Raw genomic sequence first — 18000 nt, 5'->3', positions numbered from 1 at the left:
GAGGACAGTTCGATTTTTTTATTGAAATGACAAGTTTACAAAGGATAGTCTTAAGTTAAACTGGAGGTAAGGGAAAGTGTTCATCCTAGTATATGCAAAATTAAAAAAGCAGAGAAAGCATAATTTTCATGGAGTATTAGATTTGGAAAGAAATAATAGAGTTCATCTCGTCCAACCTCCTGCTGGTGAATAAACACTCATTTTGTGTTTATAGAAAAAACTATCTTAAGTTTGAAACAGGAATTTGGGTTTGAAAATACTTCATTGCCTAATTATTTTTTGCTTTTTCTGTTGGAGATTTTTTCCCCTAGTTGAATTATATCTAAACCTTTATACCTACAAAACCGTAAATACATTTGCATCTACGAGGTTTTTATACCATTGAATGGACCCTAAGTAGAAAGGGAATGTTTTTACTTAGGTCGGAAGTTATTCAGATGAATGGTTGGTTATAATTTTTAAATCACTATTTGATTAGTATGCATGGTAGCTTTAAAGTAGGTATAATTTTGCGTCTCCTTGCTCAAATACCACCCTGCAGTTTCCTTCAGCCTAGAGCTTATCTTAACTTGCTCTGATCACTTTCTGCCACAAATGTATGAATATGTGCATGTGTTTGGGTGTCATGCTCAAATGCTTTTAGAGTTATGTATAAATCTATTCTTCACTGTTTTCTTGTGAGTTTTTGTTCTTAGCTGTTAAAAATTAAGGGGGTAATATTTACCCTAGTTTTGTTTTATAAAGAACCAAAGGACTGATCTTTGTTGCCTTGAAGAAATAACAGTTTTAAAAGAGTGTTCACTAAATATTGTGAAATCATCATTCTACCCAGGGAGCTAGGTTTGAAACTAGGCTGCTGCTTCAACTTGCAGATGAAAATGAGAAATTTATGGCTGATTTTCTTAGCGTTCAGCTGTGTTAAACTTCACTGTCCATTTTACCTTCGTTACTAGTATCATACCACATCCATACAAACTCACCAACAGCATTTCTGTTATTGTAAATATCTGTTACATTCAGATGCATTGATTTCAGCAGATAACCACAGATACAAACTTTGTATAATGTTATATTTCCACAATGTGTATTGCTAGCCATTTTTTTTTGTGGGCGGAGGCTTGATCACCATGATGTAATCAGAAAGATGTAATCAGCATTGGAAAAAAGAAAACATGAGATATGATGAACGAAAAATAGGTGCATAACTGGCTGAGTATATTTAATACATTAAAAAATAGGGCGCTATGGATATTTCTTACTCTGTCAGTCCTGTTTCAGAGATCTGAAAATTGTCAATGCTTTGTCCATTGATGTGGATGTCCAGGTCAGTCCTGTTTGGGCTCTTGGAGACCAGAGGTGTTGGAAGTTCAGGAATAGTCTTATCAAAATTCTCCATCTTGATTTGATATTCACCTTTGGAACCTCGGGTCAGCAGAGATGCAAAACAGTGATGTAACATGATCTCAGAGGGTAGGTAGGATGTCCTTCTTTGGCATATTTCTCCAGTGCCTTCCTGCATTGCTGAAAGGAACACAACTAATTCAAAGTGGGGAGGATTTTCATGCTGGAGCAGAGTAGCCAGGGGACTCGATGGTATAATGGAGTGATAGTAGGTTAGTGGAAAGATAAAGAATGGACATTCCTCAGAACTGATGCCATCAAGGTGGAAGTCCACACTGGTCTGGTAGAGTTCGCCGTTTTCTCTTTCCTGATAGAGTACAGCTGAGACCCGAACACTGGTTAGAGGGCTAGGTCGAGTGTTGGCCACTTGGAAAATAAGATTAGGTTTACCATCTATGTGAGCTACTACTGCTAAGTCAGTAAAGCGAATTGAGAAAGCTCGATTTTTTGGCCGGGCGATCTTCGCCACAAAGGCACCTAAATTAGAAACCATTGAATTTTTTTTAGAATGAACAGATTAAATGTCAGTACCTTTTCTGAATGAGAAGGATCTAGCAAATTTTTATACATTTCTTGGTGCCATGCCTTTGAAATGAGTCAGGAATTGAACTTGTTAATTTCTCATTAGCCTGAAGGATTTTGCAAAACGGTACATACGTTCTTTATTTTAAAACTGCGCTTTCAAAATGGGTAAGCACAATTCATTTTGTTACATAGAATGTAAAACTTTAGTTTGTTATGAAGTGGAGGAGTGGTCATTTCCTGTATTCCTGCCCCTGCTTTAAAAATAACAGAAAATAAATGCAATTTACTTGCAACCAGATTACTTCAAGTTTAAATAGAGATTAGATTCATAGTAGAATGATTTGGGGTAGGGAGGGGACCTGTAGAACAAATGACATTGAAGAATTTTTAACTTTGAAATTTATACAAACCTTTTTTCTTCTAAGAATGCTCTGTCTCTAAGGTGGTTTTCAGTGTACCCTTCAAGTGCATCCTCCATGTGCCCCCCAGCAGGTAGATCATGGTTTCTTAACTACTTCTGTGCCACAGATGTTGGCAGGCTGGTGAGGTCTATGAACCTCTTATTAGAATTACGCTTTAAATGCATTAAAATAAAGTATATAAACAGGAAACCAAATACACTGAAATCCAGTTGAACATTTAAAAAATTACAATGTGTACTATATGTGCTTTTTTAATGCATTAAATTAAAAAATACAGTGGAGGTTTAGTACTATAATTTTGAAGTACTATAGTATGATATGAAAATATCTGGGATTTCTGTTTGTAACAAAGTTACGGATATTGCCAATGCTTTTGTTTTTTGTTGCCTACATTTATAATCAAAGGAAATACCAAATTTCAGTTGGAGGTTAGTGTAAAAGAAAAAAAAGATGCAAGTTTTTCCTGTCTAAGTTCACATATCCTCTAAATTTTATCGAATGGCCCAGTGTAAGAACTCTTCTTGTAAAGATTAAGTGATTTGCTACAGGTTGTAAAAGCCAGTTGGTTGCACACTGGGACTTTATTCCAGACCACTGTTAATATCGCCCATAGTGTGTTAAAACAAGGTTTTCTCTTTGTTTTGTTTTTTATTTTTTAATTGTATATATCACTAGCCCTACTTTATTAGAGCAAAGAGTGTCATGCGTTGTCAGGTTTATACGCAAAATTTCATAATCATTGTGGCCTATTTCCAGTACATGCTCAGGATATGTATACTTGTTCTCTAATCTGCAGTGCTGACTGTGGTGTTCTGTAATATTGAGTAAATGTTGAAAAGATGAACTCAGAGGAGAAAATTCTAGCCCAGTAAAGGTTAAAAAAAAAAAAATCAAATTCCTCTGTTAGGTAAAATGACTGTCAAAATATGCATTGAACATATTTATTCACTTATTTAACAAAATATTTAGCTTCTCTGAAAAACTCCTTTTAGTTTTTTGTTAATATCTTTTTGGCTGGTAGCATAATGATCCCTTTTTTCTTAAGAAATTTCAATATGTAAAGTTTAAGTATAGAGAGAGGTTTCTTAAAATTTCTCCTATTGTTTGACCCTAGGCTCTTCCTTTCAGTCTCAGGCATTACCTGCCAATAATGCAAATAAATTATTCTGTAATACCGTTGCTTATAACTGACTATACCCATTCCAAAACATTCATACATTTTTTTTTTTAAGAACAAAAACAATTACCTGTGGGGACTTCCCTGGTGGCGCAGTGGTTAAGAATCAGCCTGCCAATGCAGGGGACATGGGTTTGATCCCTGTACCGGGAAGATCCCACATGCCGCGGAACAACTAAGCCCGTATGCCACAACTACTGAGTCTGCACTCTAGAGCCTGCGTGCCACAATTACTGAAGCCTGCGTGCCGCAACTGCTGAAGGCTGTGCACTCTAGGGCCTACGTGCTGCAACTGCTGACGCCCGTGTGCCTAGACCCTGTGCTCCGCGACAAGAGAAGCCACCTCAATGAGAAGCCCGTGCACTGCAATGAAGAGTAGCCCCCACTCGCTGCAACGAGAGAAAGCCCGCACGCAGCAACGAAGACCCACTGCAGCCAAAAATAAAACAAACAAAATACAAAAAACAATTACCTGTGATGAAGGCCTCTAGCATGAGGCCTAGGAGCATTTGTATGGCAAGTAGGGCGATTGCACTAGGACAGTCACCACTGGGGAACATGGTACCGTAACCAATTGTGAGTTGTGTCTCCAGGGAGAAGGAGAATGCAGCTGTGAAACTGGTGATGTACTTGACACAGATAGTGTGGTTTTCAGGTGGGGCATCATGATCTAGTTCCAGATCACCATTCATCTCAGCTAGAACATACCAGAGCACTGCAAAGACAAGCCAGTGGATAACAAAAGAAGCAGAAAAAACCAACATCATCCAGCGCCAGCGCATGTCCATTAGGATTCCCCAAGCATCTCGAAGATATGCAAGACCTCTTTGAGCGCCATCCATTTGAAGTGTGCTATGGCCATCCTTGGTGACCATCCTCCGGTATCTCTGAGTTAGGAGAGGAGCAATAACTTTGCAATTACTGCCATCCATCTCAGGCTGTAATTCTCTGAAATCAAGAGTAAATTAGTAAACCCTTAACTGTTTTTCAGGTAATATTAATAAATTCTGAGACTTTGTTTTGTAATTTTTTTGGAATGCTTCCCTGACTGCTGGGCAGGCTTTCTCAGTCTGATAGCTCTTTCTCTTTTCTCTTTACATAAGGGAGCATTTACTGACTAAGTCATTCATTTGATAGCTAATCATGGATTGCCTTAGGATATCTATTATTGGTTCCTTTAATGACTGTTAAAATGTTGTTTGGCATATTAACGAATCCCCAAGGGTTGGGATTACGATTCATGTCTCTTTTTGATACTCCTGTATCTTTCTTGCACAAGTCGAGGCTTCAGGTATGTATTGATTTGACTAAACATTATGTGTAACAACTTTCCATAATTAATTAATAATTTATAACTATGAATAATTCATAATGAAAAGGAACATTAAATATGTGTTCCTCTGTTTAAATAAATAGAAGTCATTTAGAAGTGTAGTGTTGACCTGTCTGAAAATGTTTTGAAGCCACACTTATTGCTAGGATAAGAGTAAGCTTTTAGAGATCCATAGTTGCATTGTATGCTTTATAATTAGCCTGTTGAAAGTTCTATGATTAGGTTTTATTTGTTTTTGTTACTTTGTGGTCATTTTCATGGAGTCTTTCCTTCTATGGCTCATGGATTGCCGCCCTTCTGAATATTCTAGATGCTGATTAGATTGTGGGGTAGACAGAAAATTATTTTCTTGGCAAAATTAAGAAATTCCAGGTAAAGATTCCAAGGTAATATTAATTTTGAAAGTAAATGAACCAGGTACTTCCCTGGTGGTCCAGTGGCTAAGATTCCAGTGGCTGCCAATGCAGGGGGCCAGACCCCACATGCCACAACTGAAAGAGTTCACTTGCTGCAACTAAAGATTCCACGTGTCGCAACTAAAGATCCTGCATGCCACAACTAAGACCTGATGTAGCCAAATAAGTAAATAAATAATTAAAAAAAAAAAAGGCAATGCCTTAAAAAAGAAAAAAGAGAAGTAAATGAACCAGAAGAAAAAGCTTCGAGTTTAATGAACTAAAATAATCATTAAGACATTAAAGGTCAATTTTAGAAACATTAGTAAAGTTAGTTTTTAGCTGTAAACGGTTTTCATCTGTGTTTCTTCTTTTCTCTGTGTGGTGAGTCGAAATCTAATGTGCACTTTCCATGTGACCATCCTTGAATATGACAAAGGTGTCAAAGACTTACGCAGAGGCAAGCAGAAACAGAATGGGAAATGCAACTTTGCTTCCCTTGAATCTGCCTTTCTTCTTTGCCACAATCCAGTACTAGATGTTTATACATGACTCTTTTCGATGCTTCCTCCTTCAGAAGTAGATGCCCTTGGAAGTGTTGCATATCACCTTCCTACCTTTTGAATGACAATGATGCTTTGCTTGAGTTTGCTGGATGGACCCTCCTATGTCTAGGGACTTTGGGGCTTTGGAGACTGGCTTCCTGTGTTGTTGGAATTGGGCATTGGCCAGCTGGGTATATGCTTTCCCTCTTGTCCTAAGGCTGATTTAACATTTATTGGTGATATTAGAGACATTCTCGTATATTTTCTTCACATATGAGTTGCTGATGGAACACTGGGTTGATTGTTAACTTTATTTAGAATAGATGGTCATTTCTGTTTCATGTTATAAATTTAAAAAAAATCTTAGGGCATTAATGTTTTATAATTTATTATCCTAACAAGTTGTCATTATCATTTTATTTAGTTTTTTTTTTTCTTGGCACAGCTATTTAGTGATTCATTTTGCTAGATTTTTTGATGTTTTAGAAGACCTGATCTCTGCCCTTTTGGAAATTATAATAATAACAAAATATTCATAGGCATTGTGCTAGGTGCTTTCATTACTGCATTGTCTCTAATTCTTTGGTATCTCAGCAAGATAGACATTCTTTTTTTTTTTTAAGATAAGACATTCTTATCCCATTTTTCAGATGAGATCACTGAGGATCAGGCAGATAAAAGAAGTTTTCACAAGGCGTATGGATTATTTCGCAAGTCTGACTAACTTAACAGTTGGTTAATTTTTTTTTTTTTTTTTAACTACAAGAAGCTATCTATTTAGAGTTTGGTGAGATAAAAGTCTTTCCCAAGATGATTGGTACTGCATTCACAGAATAGTCTTTGACAGACTGATTTTTAGCACCTTAGAACTCTCCTGTCCCCAGAAGTGTCTCAAATATCCATTTTAAATCACTGTTAATTTTATGCATGATTTTTATGTCAGTAATGATTAATAATATTGGCTAATATATATTATTTATTATGTGCCAGGAATCATACCAAGCACTTCACATGTATTGACTCATGTGAAGCCAATAGCAGTGCCTGGCACAGAGTAACCTCTTGGGCTATTAGTTGCCTTACTGGTATTAATAATGTTTCTTAACTTTCCTAGTAATAAGTACCATTATTAATGCCCATTTTATAGATAATGAAACTGAGCCGCAGTGAGTTTCCTAAGATCACAAAGGTAGTAAGTGGTGGTCAGTTCCTGCTTAGTCCGTAGTCCAGAGTCAGTGCTATATTGCCTCAAAAATAGACATTTTGACCCTAGTTAGCTTTTGTGAATAACATGTTACATTTGACTAGTTTTGTCCAAGAGCCCCTACAGAATATTTGTTCTTCAGAAATGCTTAGGCTAAGACCTAGATTTGTAGGCAAGAAGGATATTTTCAGTTAAGGAAGACATCTTGCAAGATTTGAAGATTAGTACAATCAGAATTATTGTACATAGTCTAGTCTTAGATCCTATAGACCAGCAGAGTTAAAACAAAATGTGGAGAGGAGGGTTCTTATAAAGCATTGCCAAATTTGTATTTTGCCAGGTGAGAAAATAATTTTAAAAGTATAATACTTTCATCATAATTTTATAAAAGAAAAGACATTTTGACACTAGAAGAAGGGTATAGCAATAAAGGGTAGTTGGCTGCCTCCAGTAAGTTTGTGAACCACTGTGTGGTTTTGCATTGTCCATGGCTTTGACCTGTATTGTTTCTTGCTTCCTGCCTATGTGAAAATGCCCATGATGAAGCTGTACACTAGTGCTGTTCCACTTATGGAACCACTGATTGCTAATTGTATCATAGTAATTTGTGGGCGGAAAGGTCCATGATTCTTCTTGATTTTCAGCTTGCTTCATTAGTTCTAAAATTCATTACCTGAGGAGACAGCCTTTGTATACATACTATAGCTAACAAAATTAGTTATTTTCATTTGGGCCTTTTCAGGATTGTAACTTCTTACCTACTATAGCTTTTGTAGCACTCTTGCTCTAGGCTTTTACAGTTTTTTTTTTCTCTTGCAACTAAGTAAATACATAAAAAAAACCTGTGAACAGGGCAGTCAGAAGGCTAATATCAAAACAGTGAAGCATTATCCTTTTTATATATAAAACTTTCCTAAATCTTGTTTAGATGGTGCTGGAAAGTGGAATATTTGAGAGAGGTAAGATTTCAGTCCCCACTTAACAGATTACCCTGAATAACTCCATTCTTTGCACTCATGTAGTCAGTGTGGTTTAGCATAACGAAGACAGGGTGGGAAATCTAGCTGACTGGGTTCTGGCTCTGTTGGTTACATAGCTGTGCCAGTTTGGGCGAGCTACCCAATCCCCTTGGCCAGGCTTCCTTATATTAAAAAGAGAAAGAAAGAAAAGAGGGAATTAAATAACATGATCCTTTAAAATCCTACACGTTTGTAAACTTACTACCATTTCCCTCCACTGATAGAGGTTTCCTGTGTGATTTTTTTTCTATATAATTTTATATATGCTTGTATGGCATTTAAAACATTAAATTATTGTTGCCCAATGTATGTAGATTTTTTTTCCATCAAATTTAAAAGTGTCTGATGGACAGACATTATGTTTATACTATTATATTTCCAGGTTATTTTCATATCTCTACAGGTACATAAGTGCTTTTTGAATGTGTTTTTCCTAGTCTGTATTTATATGATTCTTGTAAATTGATCCCAGTAGAAAGTAGAATTGGGATGGTTTGCTTGTGTCTCTCCGTGTGGGCTATAAAATATTTGCCCATTTATAAACCATTTGATGGAAAAAATAGTACTTTATAAAAATGATAGTTTGGGTGCTTCATTGGTCATCAAAATAATGGATTCATTTTACTCATTAGGTTGTAGCACTCAAAATTATGTCTTCTATTGTCATGTTGTAATGTAGTAGTATAGTTCATATTAAACAGTTAAGGTGTAAGTCATAATAACTACAAATGTTAAATGATTGCAGCATTACTGTGTATTTGTTCACTTCTGGTGTAAACAGTTTAAGACTGTGGAGAGAGTCATAATCATCTCTCCTGCCCTCCATAATTAGGGCAAATAGTGTGAGTTCTAATTCTATTATATAAGCTCAGAGATTCTTTTATATTTGAATTTCTTATTTGTAGAAGCACCTAATTTCAGCAATAATTTCATGCTTAAAAAGAAATTAGGACACTCATCATTTTTCCTATGGCTTAAAAAAGTAAAAACAAAATGATTTTTTTGGGGGGGGGTCATTTGTTTTTGTTTGCTCATTTTGGGTTTCTTTAATCCCTTCCAAAAGAAAAAGATACATTTTTTAAAAAGCCACTGAATTTTTTCCAGGGTCTTTCTCTTCCCATTTCTATGTTTTAATGGAGAATTAGTATACATTTAGTAAAACAATTAAGAAGAAAATTTCCAATAATGCTTTCAAGAGGACTATTATTCTATTTCCAAAATTTAAGGAAAAAGAATAAAGAACCTTAATGTATGATCCTGTGTGTAATGTCTTTGTTTTAAAACTCTATTGGCAATATCGAGCTCCATCCCTATTTGTCAGTCAGTTTTTTTCTCTGTTCCCCTTAAGGAAAGAAATAAGTTTGAATATTTTCTCATGTACTCACCAGTTCTTTTGCTGGGCCAGCTTTATACACGGGTAGGTCTGGAGGAAGCTTTCAGAGACTGTCTTTTTGGTGAGGTAATGTTAATCTACAAGTCCAGCTTGTAGGTTCTCTTCTTGGACTGGGTTTACGGTTCACATTGCTCTGTTTATAATGTCGTGGGGGCTGGTTTCAGCTGAAGCTGATGTGATTGGTCACTTAGTCTGCGGGGGGCCAGTTAGTTCTGATCCTGTGGAAAAGAATGCTGGTTTGTTAGGAGGTCTTTCTTTACCCATCACAGACCTTAACAACTCTGGAGAAAGCCTCCAGAACTGACTTGGAGAAGGGGTGCATTTTTTCTCTCTAATCAGGACCGGTCTTTTAGTAAGTTTGCATAATCTTACTTAAGAGTTTATTTACAAGTTCAAAGGGATAAAATTCCCTGCAAGATTTCCTTTCAGCCGTCTTTCCTTATATAGCATGTTTAAGTGTGAGATATTTCCTTTACTAATCTTTTTTTCCTCCATTTCTTTTGGGAATATTTCCTTGGATAAGGACTTTTAGGTAGAAATTAATGAATTGATTTTACTCGTTTTCTTTTCATATCCCATCTCATCAGAATGACTACCACTAATTCTAGAACTAGTAATAGAGGTAATTTAGTTACCTGAAATCTTTTTTTGGGGGGCAAGGAGGCAGACTTTTTAATTTTATTTTTTTAAGGCTATGTACAGAAACCTTGAATAAGAATACATTTAATTGTTTGGTTCCTTACACCTATCTCTAAAAAGCACACCTGTGTGAAAGAACTGAAGAATTTTCTTAAGTCATGCTTTAGTGATGTTTAGGGGATATTTCCCTGAGGAGAAGTATGATGACATGCAATAAATACAGTGTTCAGGGTACAGAAACTTAAACATCTAAATAATGTTTAGCTGGAAAACGTCTGTGATCCAGCTTGTAGCAACCTCAAAATGAGCTGTGGGATAGCTTTGTATAATGCCTTACTGAGCAGGACTTTTCTCCACCTCCATTAGCTGCTGATTTTAAAACTTTGATCAAATGTCACATGTAAGGGGATCTGAGATACAAAGGCTGCGATTGTTCATAGTAAAATCATGGAAGGCCTGCTGGGAAAATTATTAATCTAGACCAATATAATGCTGCTTAGAAAGTGAAATCCGCCTTTGTAGATTCCTTCTCCTCCCCCCACAATTAAAAAATATATTAATTCCTTCTTTGTTTTTATTAATGCCAAACATTTCAATACAAGTTCAGACACAGCACTGCAAACTTTGACCTTCAGAACTAGAGAAGGTAAAAGCATAAAGGAGAGACTTGTGATGTGATGCACCTTCCCTGCATGTTCTGGTAGGAATTGTACTTTATATCAATTGCTAGTTTACTGACTGGGGGCGGAAGAGGGAAGACAGTAAATATAGTGTAACACTGCCTTTCAGAAAGCAGTACTGAAGGTGTACCTGCCATGTGTCTTGAATAGAGATTATAGTAAGCAAGATAGTAAAGGATTTTACCAACATTGGAAGCCTCTTTCCATAATATATTCAGACAGAAATCATTTACAAGATGATTGTCAAGAAAGAAATGTCTCAAGTGAAGAAGTATTCTGGTTTCTGGATTTCACACTTTGAAAGTCTGCTGTGGTCTCTAAACAGTGATTCCTAATTGCTAACTGAATGGATGTCGTAGACCAGTTCTAGAGTGTCTCCTTAGGAGCATAGCACTCCCATTATAATAGCCGGAGCACATAAATTCATTTCTGTTTGAAGTTACCCGGTTAGCTGAGATGAAGCTGATATTGGCACAGATGATAAACCAACTTCACCCTAAAATACATGGGCCCTCCCGTCTAAACAGAGTTAATGATTTCAGTTGGAGATGGCTCTAAAACATTCTTCTATAAATGAACATACATGCTGCTAGATATCTGTTCATTGATTGATTTATTTTTTATTCCAAATTATAATGATTAAGCAAGATGCCAAGAATCAGGTACATTATTCTTTATTAAATTCAATTCTGTATCCCTAAATTGTTTGCTTTTCTTTCTGGCTAAAGCACTCCAGTATATAATCCATAATTGTACCACACTGTACCTGAAAACAACAAAACCTTTAGTTGGCGTGCAGTGTCTTGCCTATGTATATACATAATCTCACAGTTTTTAACCTTTAGCCCTGGTCTCCAATGCTCTTTCTTACACAGTGTACTTAGCTTTCTTTAGAAGATGCCTAGTCTCTTTCCAGTTCTGCATTGAAGCCCACTACTGATCACCTTCCCCCGAGATTTCAGGCAGTGTCTGGGTATATACCAGCAGACGACTGAGCATAAAGGTTATAGGAATATGGGGCACATTTAGACCACATGAGATGCTTTTTCAGAGTCTGATATACAGCAGCCCCTCCAGTCTCTCCCAGCCAGGAGCTGCTGTGTTTTCGGGACCATATTAACCAGTGGAGCCGATTTGTTACCTCCTCAGGGGTTAGGATGGGAGAAAAGTTGCAAATCTCTGGATATAGAATTTAAACTACTCCATCCTAGTTACCCTGAGTTTTGTTTACAATTGGGGGGAAAAGTAAATATCAATACCTGGATGGGATTCCCTTTCACTGTTTTCTCTGGTATTAGAAAATATTTTTAGTGTTAATCAGAGAATATATATCTGAATAGAGAAATACAAGGTTACTTGCTAGAAAAATTTGCACATAAACAAGCTTCAAAGTCTGTCCCATAATTCCACTTTTGCTTTTGGAGTTTGGGCGCTTCTAAGTTCCAAGTTTCACAGCTGTAGATTTTGTTGGCTGAGTGCCTTTTTGCTCCATCTGAAGTTTTCCATAAACACCATTTCTGGCTGTAAGTCAAACATGCACGCAGGTGCCCTTTTACTGCTCTTTCTCCTTAGGAAGTCCACTCAATTACACCAGACTAAAACCAATACTGCATTTTAATTTTATTTTATTTTTAGAAGAGTCCTATTTAGACAATACATTCAGGCAGAAACAACCAAGTATTTATTGCCGTTGGGGAAAGTATTTATATACGTAGTGCAGTTGTATTTTAGCACCTTTTGTACATCTTGAGGAATTGTTGATGTAAGAATATAAAATGTGTTATACAGGTAGTATAGTTTGCTCATAAGACTGCCATGTTTGCCATATTGAATAGAAAAAAATATATTTTAAATTTATATTTCTTTACCTTTTAGAGGTCAGAGACACCTTTAAGACCCTGGCAAAAACCTTAGACCCTTTTCCCTGAAAAACGATAAAAGCATGCCAGTGTGATAGGTGCTTTCAGTTTAAGGATTCATAGCCCCAAGCTCATTTGTTGACTATAGGTTAGAAATATTTAGTTCAGGCATTAATTTGTAAATTATTTAATTATGTTTACCTTTAAATCATCTTGTTTACATATTAATCTGTTAAGATTTTTTAAAAAGTCAACTAAAATATTTGGCTACTCAACTTTGTCATATTGCTAATGTTATAGAAAGAGGAAGACTTTAATTTTAAGTGCTGAGAAAGGCCATGTGGGTGTGGGTGTCCCTCGTTCATTTTAGCCCTGGTCACTTTGGAGTCATGTAATTTTTAGTCATTAAAGGAGCTTTAGATATTATCTTCTGAGTTGTCCATGAACAACTTTATCATTTATTTTAAGTTGTATCAATAATACACAAATATATTTATTATTTTTAACCCTGTAATGAGTTAACTCATTATAAAGTTTTTTGGCACCCTCAATCCCCACCCAAATTTATGTACATACAAATCTACTGTAATCATTTAGGTTATAAAGGATTTATTTTAATGTTTTAGAGCGATTCTTGCATACAGTATAATTTATATTGTAAGTTATATTAGTAGTAATTGGAAATGTATATTCTATTAGATTGTACTTGAAGTCATTTTTTTACCCCTCAAAATAATTTTGAGTAAAGTTTTTATATTGTTATATATTAAGTTGATCTTAACATTTTTTTCAGGGGTACACATTTTGTTATCGTTTATCTGCTGGAAGGTTAACAAATTTAGTTCCATTTAGACATCTTGGCAGTCTCTATCCCCAAGCTTTTCTATGCATGATATGTCTGTTGCCTTTTAAGAGCCCCTTAGAATTAGATCCCAGAACTTCCCTTTTCTACTTTATTTTTGTAGAATTTCTGGCTGCTTCTGATGGGTTTAATTTGTGAGTAAACCCTGGGTTAGGACTTTGAACATCTATGTTCTATTTTTGATTTGGTCACTACTCAGCTGTGTGACCGTGGGAGATCCCCCTACAGGTATCCCTTTCCTCACAGGAACAATAAAGATGGTAAGGTTGAAGGTAAATGAGCTCCCTGCTCCAGTCCAGTCCAGTGGCTGGTCCCAGCACAGAGTGAAGCCCAGGACCCTGTGAAGTCCTTGGTTCTCACAGTCACTACCCAGGATTAGTTTATATCTAAGATTTTTTCTGCCCTAAAATTCTTTCATGTTATTATTTGTAAGAAGTTATGTGAATGTAATTTTATCATTCTGACCCCTGACTTCAAAGTTCTTAAAGAAGCTCCTAATTTCTTCAATAAATCTTTATAAAGTATCTAACCGTGCCTTGCATCTTGGTCTGATGGCTCTCCCAGCCTTCCCTGGCTTCTTCCCTCCTTTCTTTCATGCAGGCATTTCCCCTAATAAAATCTTTGGATGTTTAAAAAAAAAAAAAAAGATGGTAAGGTTGACTCAACCTTTGTGGTTATTATGAGGATCGGATGAGATATATCAATGCATTTTGTCAACTGTAATGTATCAAGTCATTTGTTTACATGTGTGTCCCTGGACTGTGGACCTGGAGGGTAGGTGCTATGTCTAAGTCGCTTCTTTATTTTCAGTCATATGTCTTTAACTGTATTTGTTCATGGAGAAAGCACTCATCTTAATGTGTGCTAGAGGTATGAGTAAACAAACAAACAAAAAATGGTAAAGTAGTACTGTTTCTCTGGGAAAACACTTGGTAGTACTTACTGAAGTTGAATATACCTTATGGCCCAGCAGTTTCACTCCTAGGTAAGTATCAACAGAATTGGAAACATACGCTCACCAAATTTCACATCCAGGAATGTTTATAGCAACGCAGTTTATAATAGCAAAAAACTAGAAACAACCTAAATCAGTAGTAGAGTAATACATTGTGGTCTGTTCATACAATGAGATCCCATACCACAGTGCAAAAGAACAAGCTTCTGTTCTCTGTAACAACGTGGATGAATTTCCCGTAATGTTCAATGGAAGAAGCCACACATACTACAGAATGGGAGAAAATATTTGCAAACAAAGGGACTGACGAGGGCTTAATTTCCAAAATACACAAACAGCTCATACAACTCAATAACAAAAAAACAAACAACTCAATTGAAAAATGGGCAGAAGACCTAAATAGACATTTCTCCAAAGAAGAAATATGAGTGGTCAATAGTACATGAAAAGATGCTTGATGTCTCTTAATTATTAGAGAAATGCAAGTCAAAACTACAACGAGGTACCACCTCACACCAGTCAGAATGGCTATCGATAAAAACTGTACAGGGGCTTCCTTGGTGGCGCAGTGATTGAGAATCTGCCTGCCAATGAAGGGAACACGAGTTCGAGACCTGGTCTGGGAAGATCCCACATGCCGCGGGGCAACTGGGCCCATGAGCCACAACTACTGAGCCTGCGCATCTGGAGCCTGTGCTCCGCAACAAGAGAGGCCGCGACAGTGAGAGGCCCACGCAGCACGATGAAGAGTGGCCCCCACTCTCCACAGCTAGAGAAAGCCCTCACACAGAAACGAAGACCCAACATGGCCAAAAATAAATAAAAATAAATAAAATTTATTTTAAAAATTACTGTACAAATAACAGGGAATTCCCTGGTGGTCCAGTGGTTAGGATTCCCAGCGTTCACTGCTGAGGGCCTGGGTTCAGTCCCTGGTTGGGGAACTAAGATCCCGCTAACCATGAGGTGCCGCCAGAAAAAAACAAAAAAATCTCTACAAATAACAAATGCTGGAGAGGACGTATGAGAAAAGGAAACCCTCCTACACTGTTGGTGGGAATGTAAGTTGGTACAGCCACTATGGAAAACAATAGGGAGGTTCCTCAGACTAAAAATAGAATTATCATATGATCTAGCGATTCTACTCCTGGGCATATACCCAGACAAAACTCTAGTTCAAAAAGATACATGCACCCCTGTGTTCATAGCAGCACCGTTCACAATAGCAAGACATGGAAACAACAGATGAATGGATAAAAAAGATATGGTACATATATACAATGGAATACTACTCAGCCATAAAAAGGAATGAAATAATGCCATTTGCAGCAACACGGATGCAACTAGAGATTATTGAACTAAGTGAAGTAAGTCAGAAAGAGACAAATACCATATATCATCACTTATATGTGGAATCTAAAATACGACACAAATGAACCTTTCTATGAAACAGAATCATGGACATAGAGAACAGACTTGTGGTTACCAAGGGAGAGGGGGTTGGGGGAGGGGTGGAGTGGGAGGTTGGGATTAGCAGATGTAAGCTTTTATATATAGAATGGGTAAACAATAGGTCCTACTGTACGACACAGAGAACTATATTCAATACTCTGTGATAAACCATAATGGAAAAGAATATTTAAAAAAGGGCATGTATGTATGTATAACTGAATCACTTTGATGTACAGCAGAAATTAACACAACATTGTTAATTAAACAACTATACTTCAATAAAAAAAAGCTAGACGTAAACTGACATTTCATTTATATAAAAAAGGTCAAAAATAGGCAAAACTAATCTTTGGAGATAGAAGGCAGGATAGCGTTTACCTTGGTAAGGGCCGATTGGGAGGACATGAAGACTTGAGAGGTCCTGATAAATTTTTTTTTTTAAATCTTAGTAGTTAGGTGGATATATATTGCTTTGTGAAAACTCTGAATTGTACATTTATGATTTGTGTACTTCTTGATATGAATGTTATACTTCAATAATAAGTTTTCATTCATTTATTTTTGGCTGCATTGGGTCTTCGTTGCTGCGCGCAAGCTTTCTCTTGTGGCAAGCCGGTGCTACTCTGTTGCCGTGCGCGGACTTCTCATTGCGGTGGCTTCTCTTGTTGCGGAGCACGGGCTCCAGGCGCGGGCTTCAGTAGTTGTGGCTCATGAGCTCTAGAGCGCAGGCTCAGTAGTTGTGGTGCACGGGCTTAGTTGCTCTGTGGCATGTGGGATCTTCCCAGACCAGGGCTCGAACCCGTGTCCCCTGCATTGACAGGCGGATTCTTACCACTGCACCACCAGGGAAGTCCAATACTAAGTTTTCTTAAAGGTAGGAGGAGATGAGTATGGTACATTTAAAAGTTCTTGAATCCTTTTCATCCTTCTCTTATGAAAATGACAATGATGCCTGAATGCAAAACTTTCTTTACCTTGCACTTACATGTGGGATATGTTTGGCATGTCAGAATTATATTATTCTGGTTTTCCTTGGTTTACTGGAGGAGTTGTCACCCAGATCTTTCTGTTTCAGTTATTCGTTATGCAACATTTGATAAATATATTGCAGGTTTTAGGAATTATTTTGTAGAAACAAGCACTTGGTAACAAGATCTGAACTCCTTTGTTATAGAATTTTTGAACTGGAATTGGCTAGTGTTTGTGTAAATTCAGATAGCTACCTCAGTAATACACACACACACACATACCCTCTTTCATATTAGGAATGGGATCTTCTTTAGTCAAGGTGTACAGATCAGAATTGGAGACAATTTAAAATCAGGTCTATGACTCCACGATCTTCATTCTTTAGTATTGTGCTCCTCTGTATCTTCAAAATTTCTGTCACAAATCCTTTTTGGAACAAAGAATGGCATAAATAGTCATTTAAACTTTATGAGGTACAGATTTTCCAACAGGTTGAGAATTATGAGATTGCAGTAAGCAGAAAGGCAAGATTTTTTTCTTCCTTTAGTTTCCCTATTTTTACCCTATCCTGTCCTTTATATTTTTCTTATTCCTAGGTACCAATATGAAAAGTATACGTAGGACTTGACAGTTATGAAGGTTATAGAAGCTGCTAGTTTAGAAAACAATGCAGACAAATTATTCACATAAAGGGAAATAAAGTCAGCAAACAATATGAAAAATCTTTGATGTGAAAAATTCATATTCGAGCCACACTAGTATACCATTTTACAACCATTAAAGTAGAAAAGCTTCAAAAGGATAGCAGCACTTAGTTTTGATAATCTAAAATGGTCTGGTGGTCTTACCTACCCTTTTTTTGAGGAGGAGAGAAAAGTATGCCAACGTATGAAGTCTGTCATTTGACCTAGTAATTTTACTCTTTGAAGTTTATTTTCAGAAGTAGTAGTTCAGAAAAACAAAACGCATATGCACACAGATATTTCTTCCTTGTTATCTAGTTCTCAATAAGTTAGTTATGATGCAAATGTCCGGTGGGGAATAATCTACTAGATAGTGCAACAGCTGCAAGGTATACCTGCTGTGTATCCATTTATATTATCAGTAAGATGTATAATCACAGAGAAGTATTTGCTATTTAGATTACAAAATAGTGGGTACACTGATTGA

General features: G+C 36.6%; 2 protein-coding genes across 5 annotated transcripts in view; one reads left to right on the top strand and one right to left on the bottom strand.

The window, feature by feature from the left end:
• GIGYF2 (GRB10 interacting GYF protein 2) overlaps window positions 1-18000 on the top strand; it is a 124220-nt gene that overhangs the window by 49619 nt on the left and 56601 nt on the right. The window lies entirely within an intron of this gene.
• Window positions 989-9509, bottom strand: KCNJ13 (potassium inwardly rectifying channel subfamily J member 13). Of its 2 annotated transcripts, XM_024740518.1 has the most exons (3): window positions 9407-9509; window positions 3998-4473; window positions 989-1878 (listed from the first exon to the last, which is right to left on the bottom strand). In XM_024740518.1, the coding sequence occupies exons 2-3, from the start codon at window positions 4455-4457 to the stop codon at window positions 1256-1258; spliced, it is 1083 nt and encodes a 360-aa protein (XP_024596286.1). In that variant the 5' UTR covers window positions 4458-4473; window positions 9407-9509; the 3' UTR covers window positions 989-1255. The 2 variants fall into 2 exon arrangements, with proteins under 2 accessions (XP_024596286.1, XP_024596287.1); XM_024740519.1 differs by lacking the exon at window positions 9407-9509 and having other exon boundaries at window positions 1818-1878; window positions 4234-4457.

Source organism: Neophocaena asiaeorientalis, unplaced genomic scaffold (genome assembly GCF_003031525.2).
Source record: "Neophocaena asiaeorientalis asiaeorientalis breed wild unplaced genomic scaffold, Neophocaena_asiaeorientalis_V1.1 scaffold388, whole genome shotgun sequence".
NCBI lineage: Eukaryota > Metazoa > Chordata > Mammalia > Artiodactyla > Phocoenidae > Neophocaena > Neophocaena asiaeorientalis.
This window is presented reverse-complemented; position numbering and strand designations above follow the sequence as displayed.

What these genes read in the sequence shown, in the direction of transcription:
- KCNJ13 (XM_024740518.1), bottom strand. Translation starts at nt 4,457, where the DNA reads ATGGATGGCAGTAATTGCAAAGTTATTGCTCCTCTCCTAACTCAGAGA. An exon ending in GCTAGAGGCCTTCATCACAG is followed by an intron (nt 1,879 to 3,997) that starts GTAATTGTTTTT and finishes TTTCTAATTTAG; the next exon opens with GTGCCTTTGTGGCGAAGATC.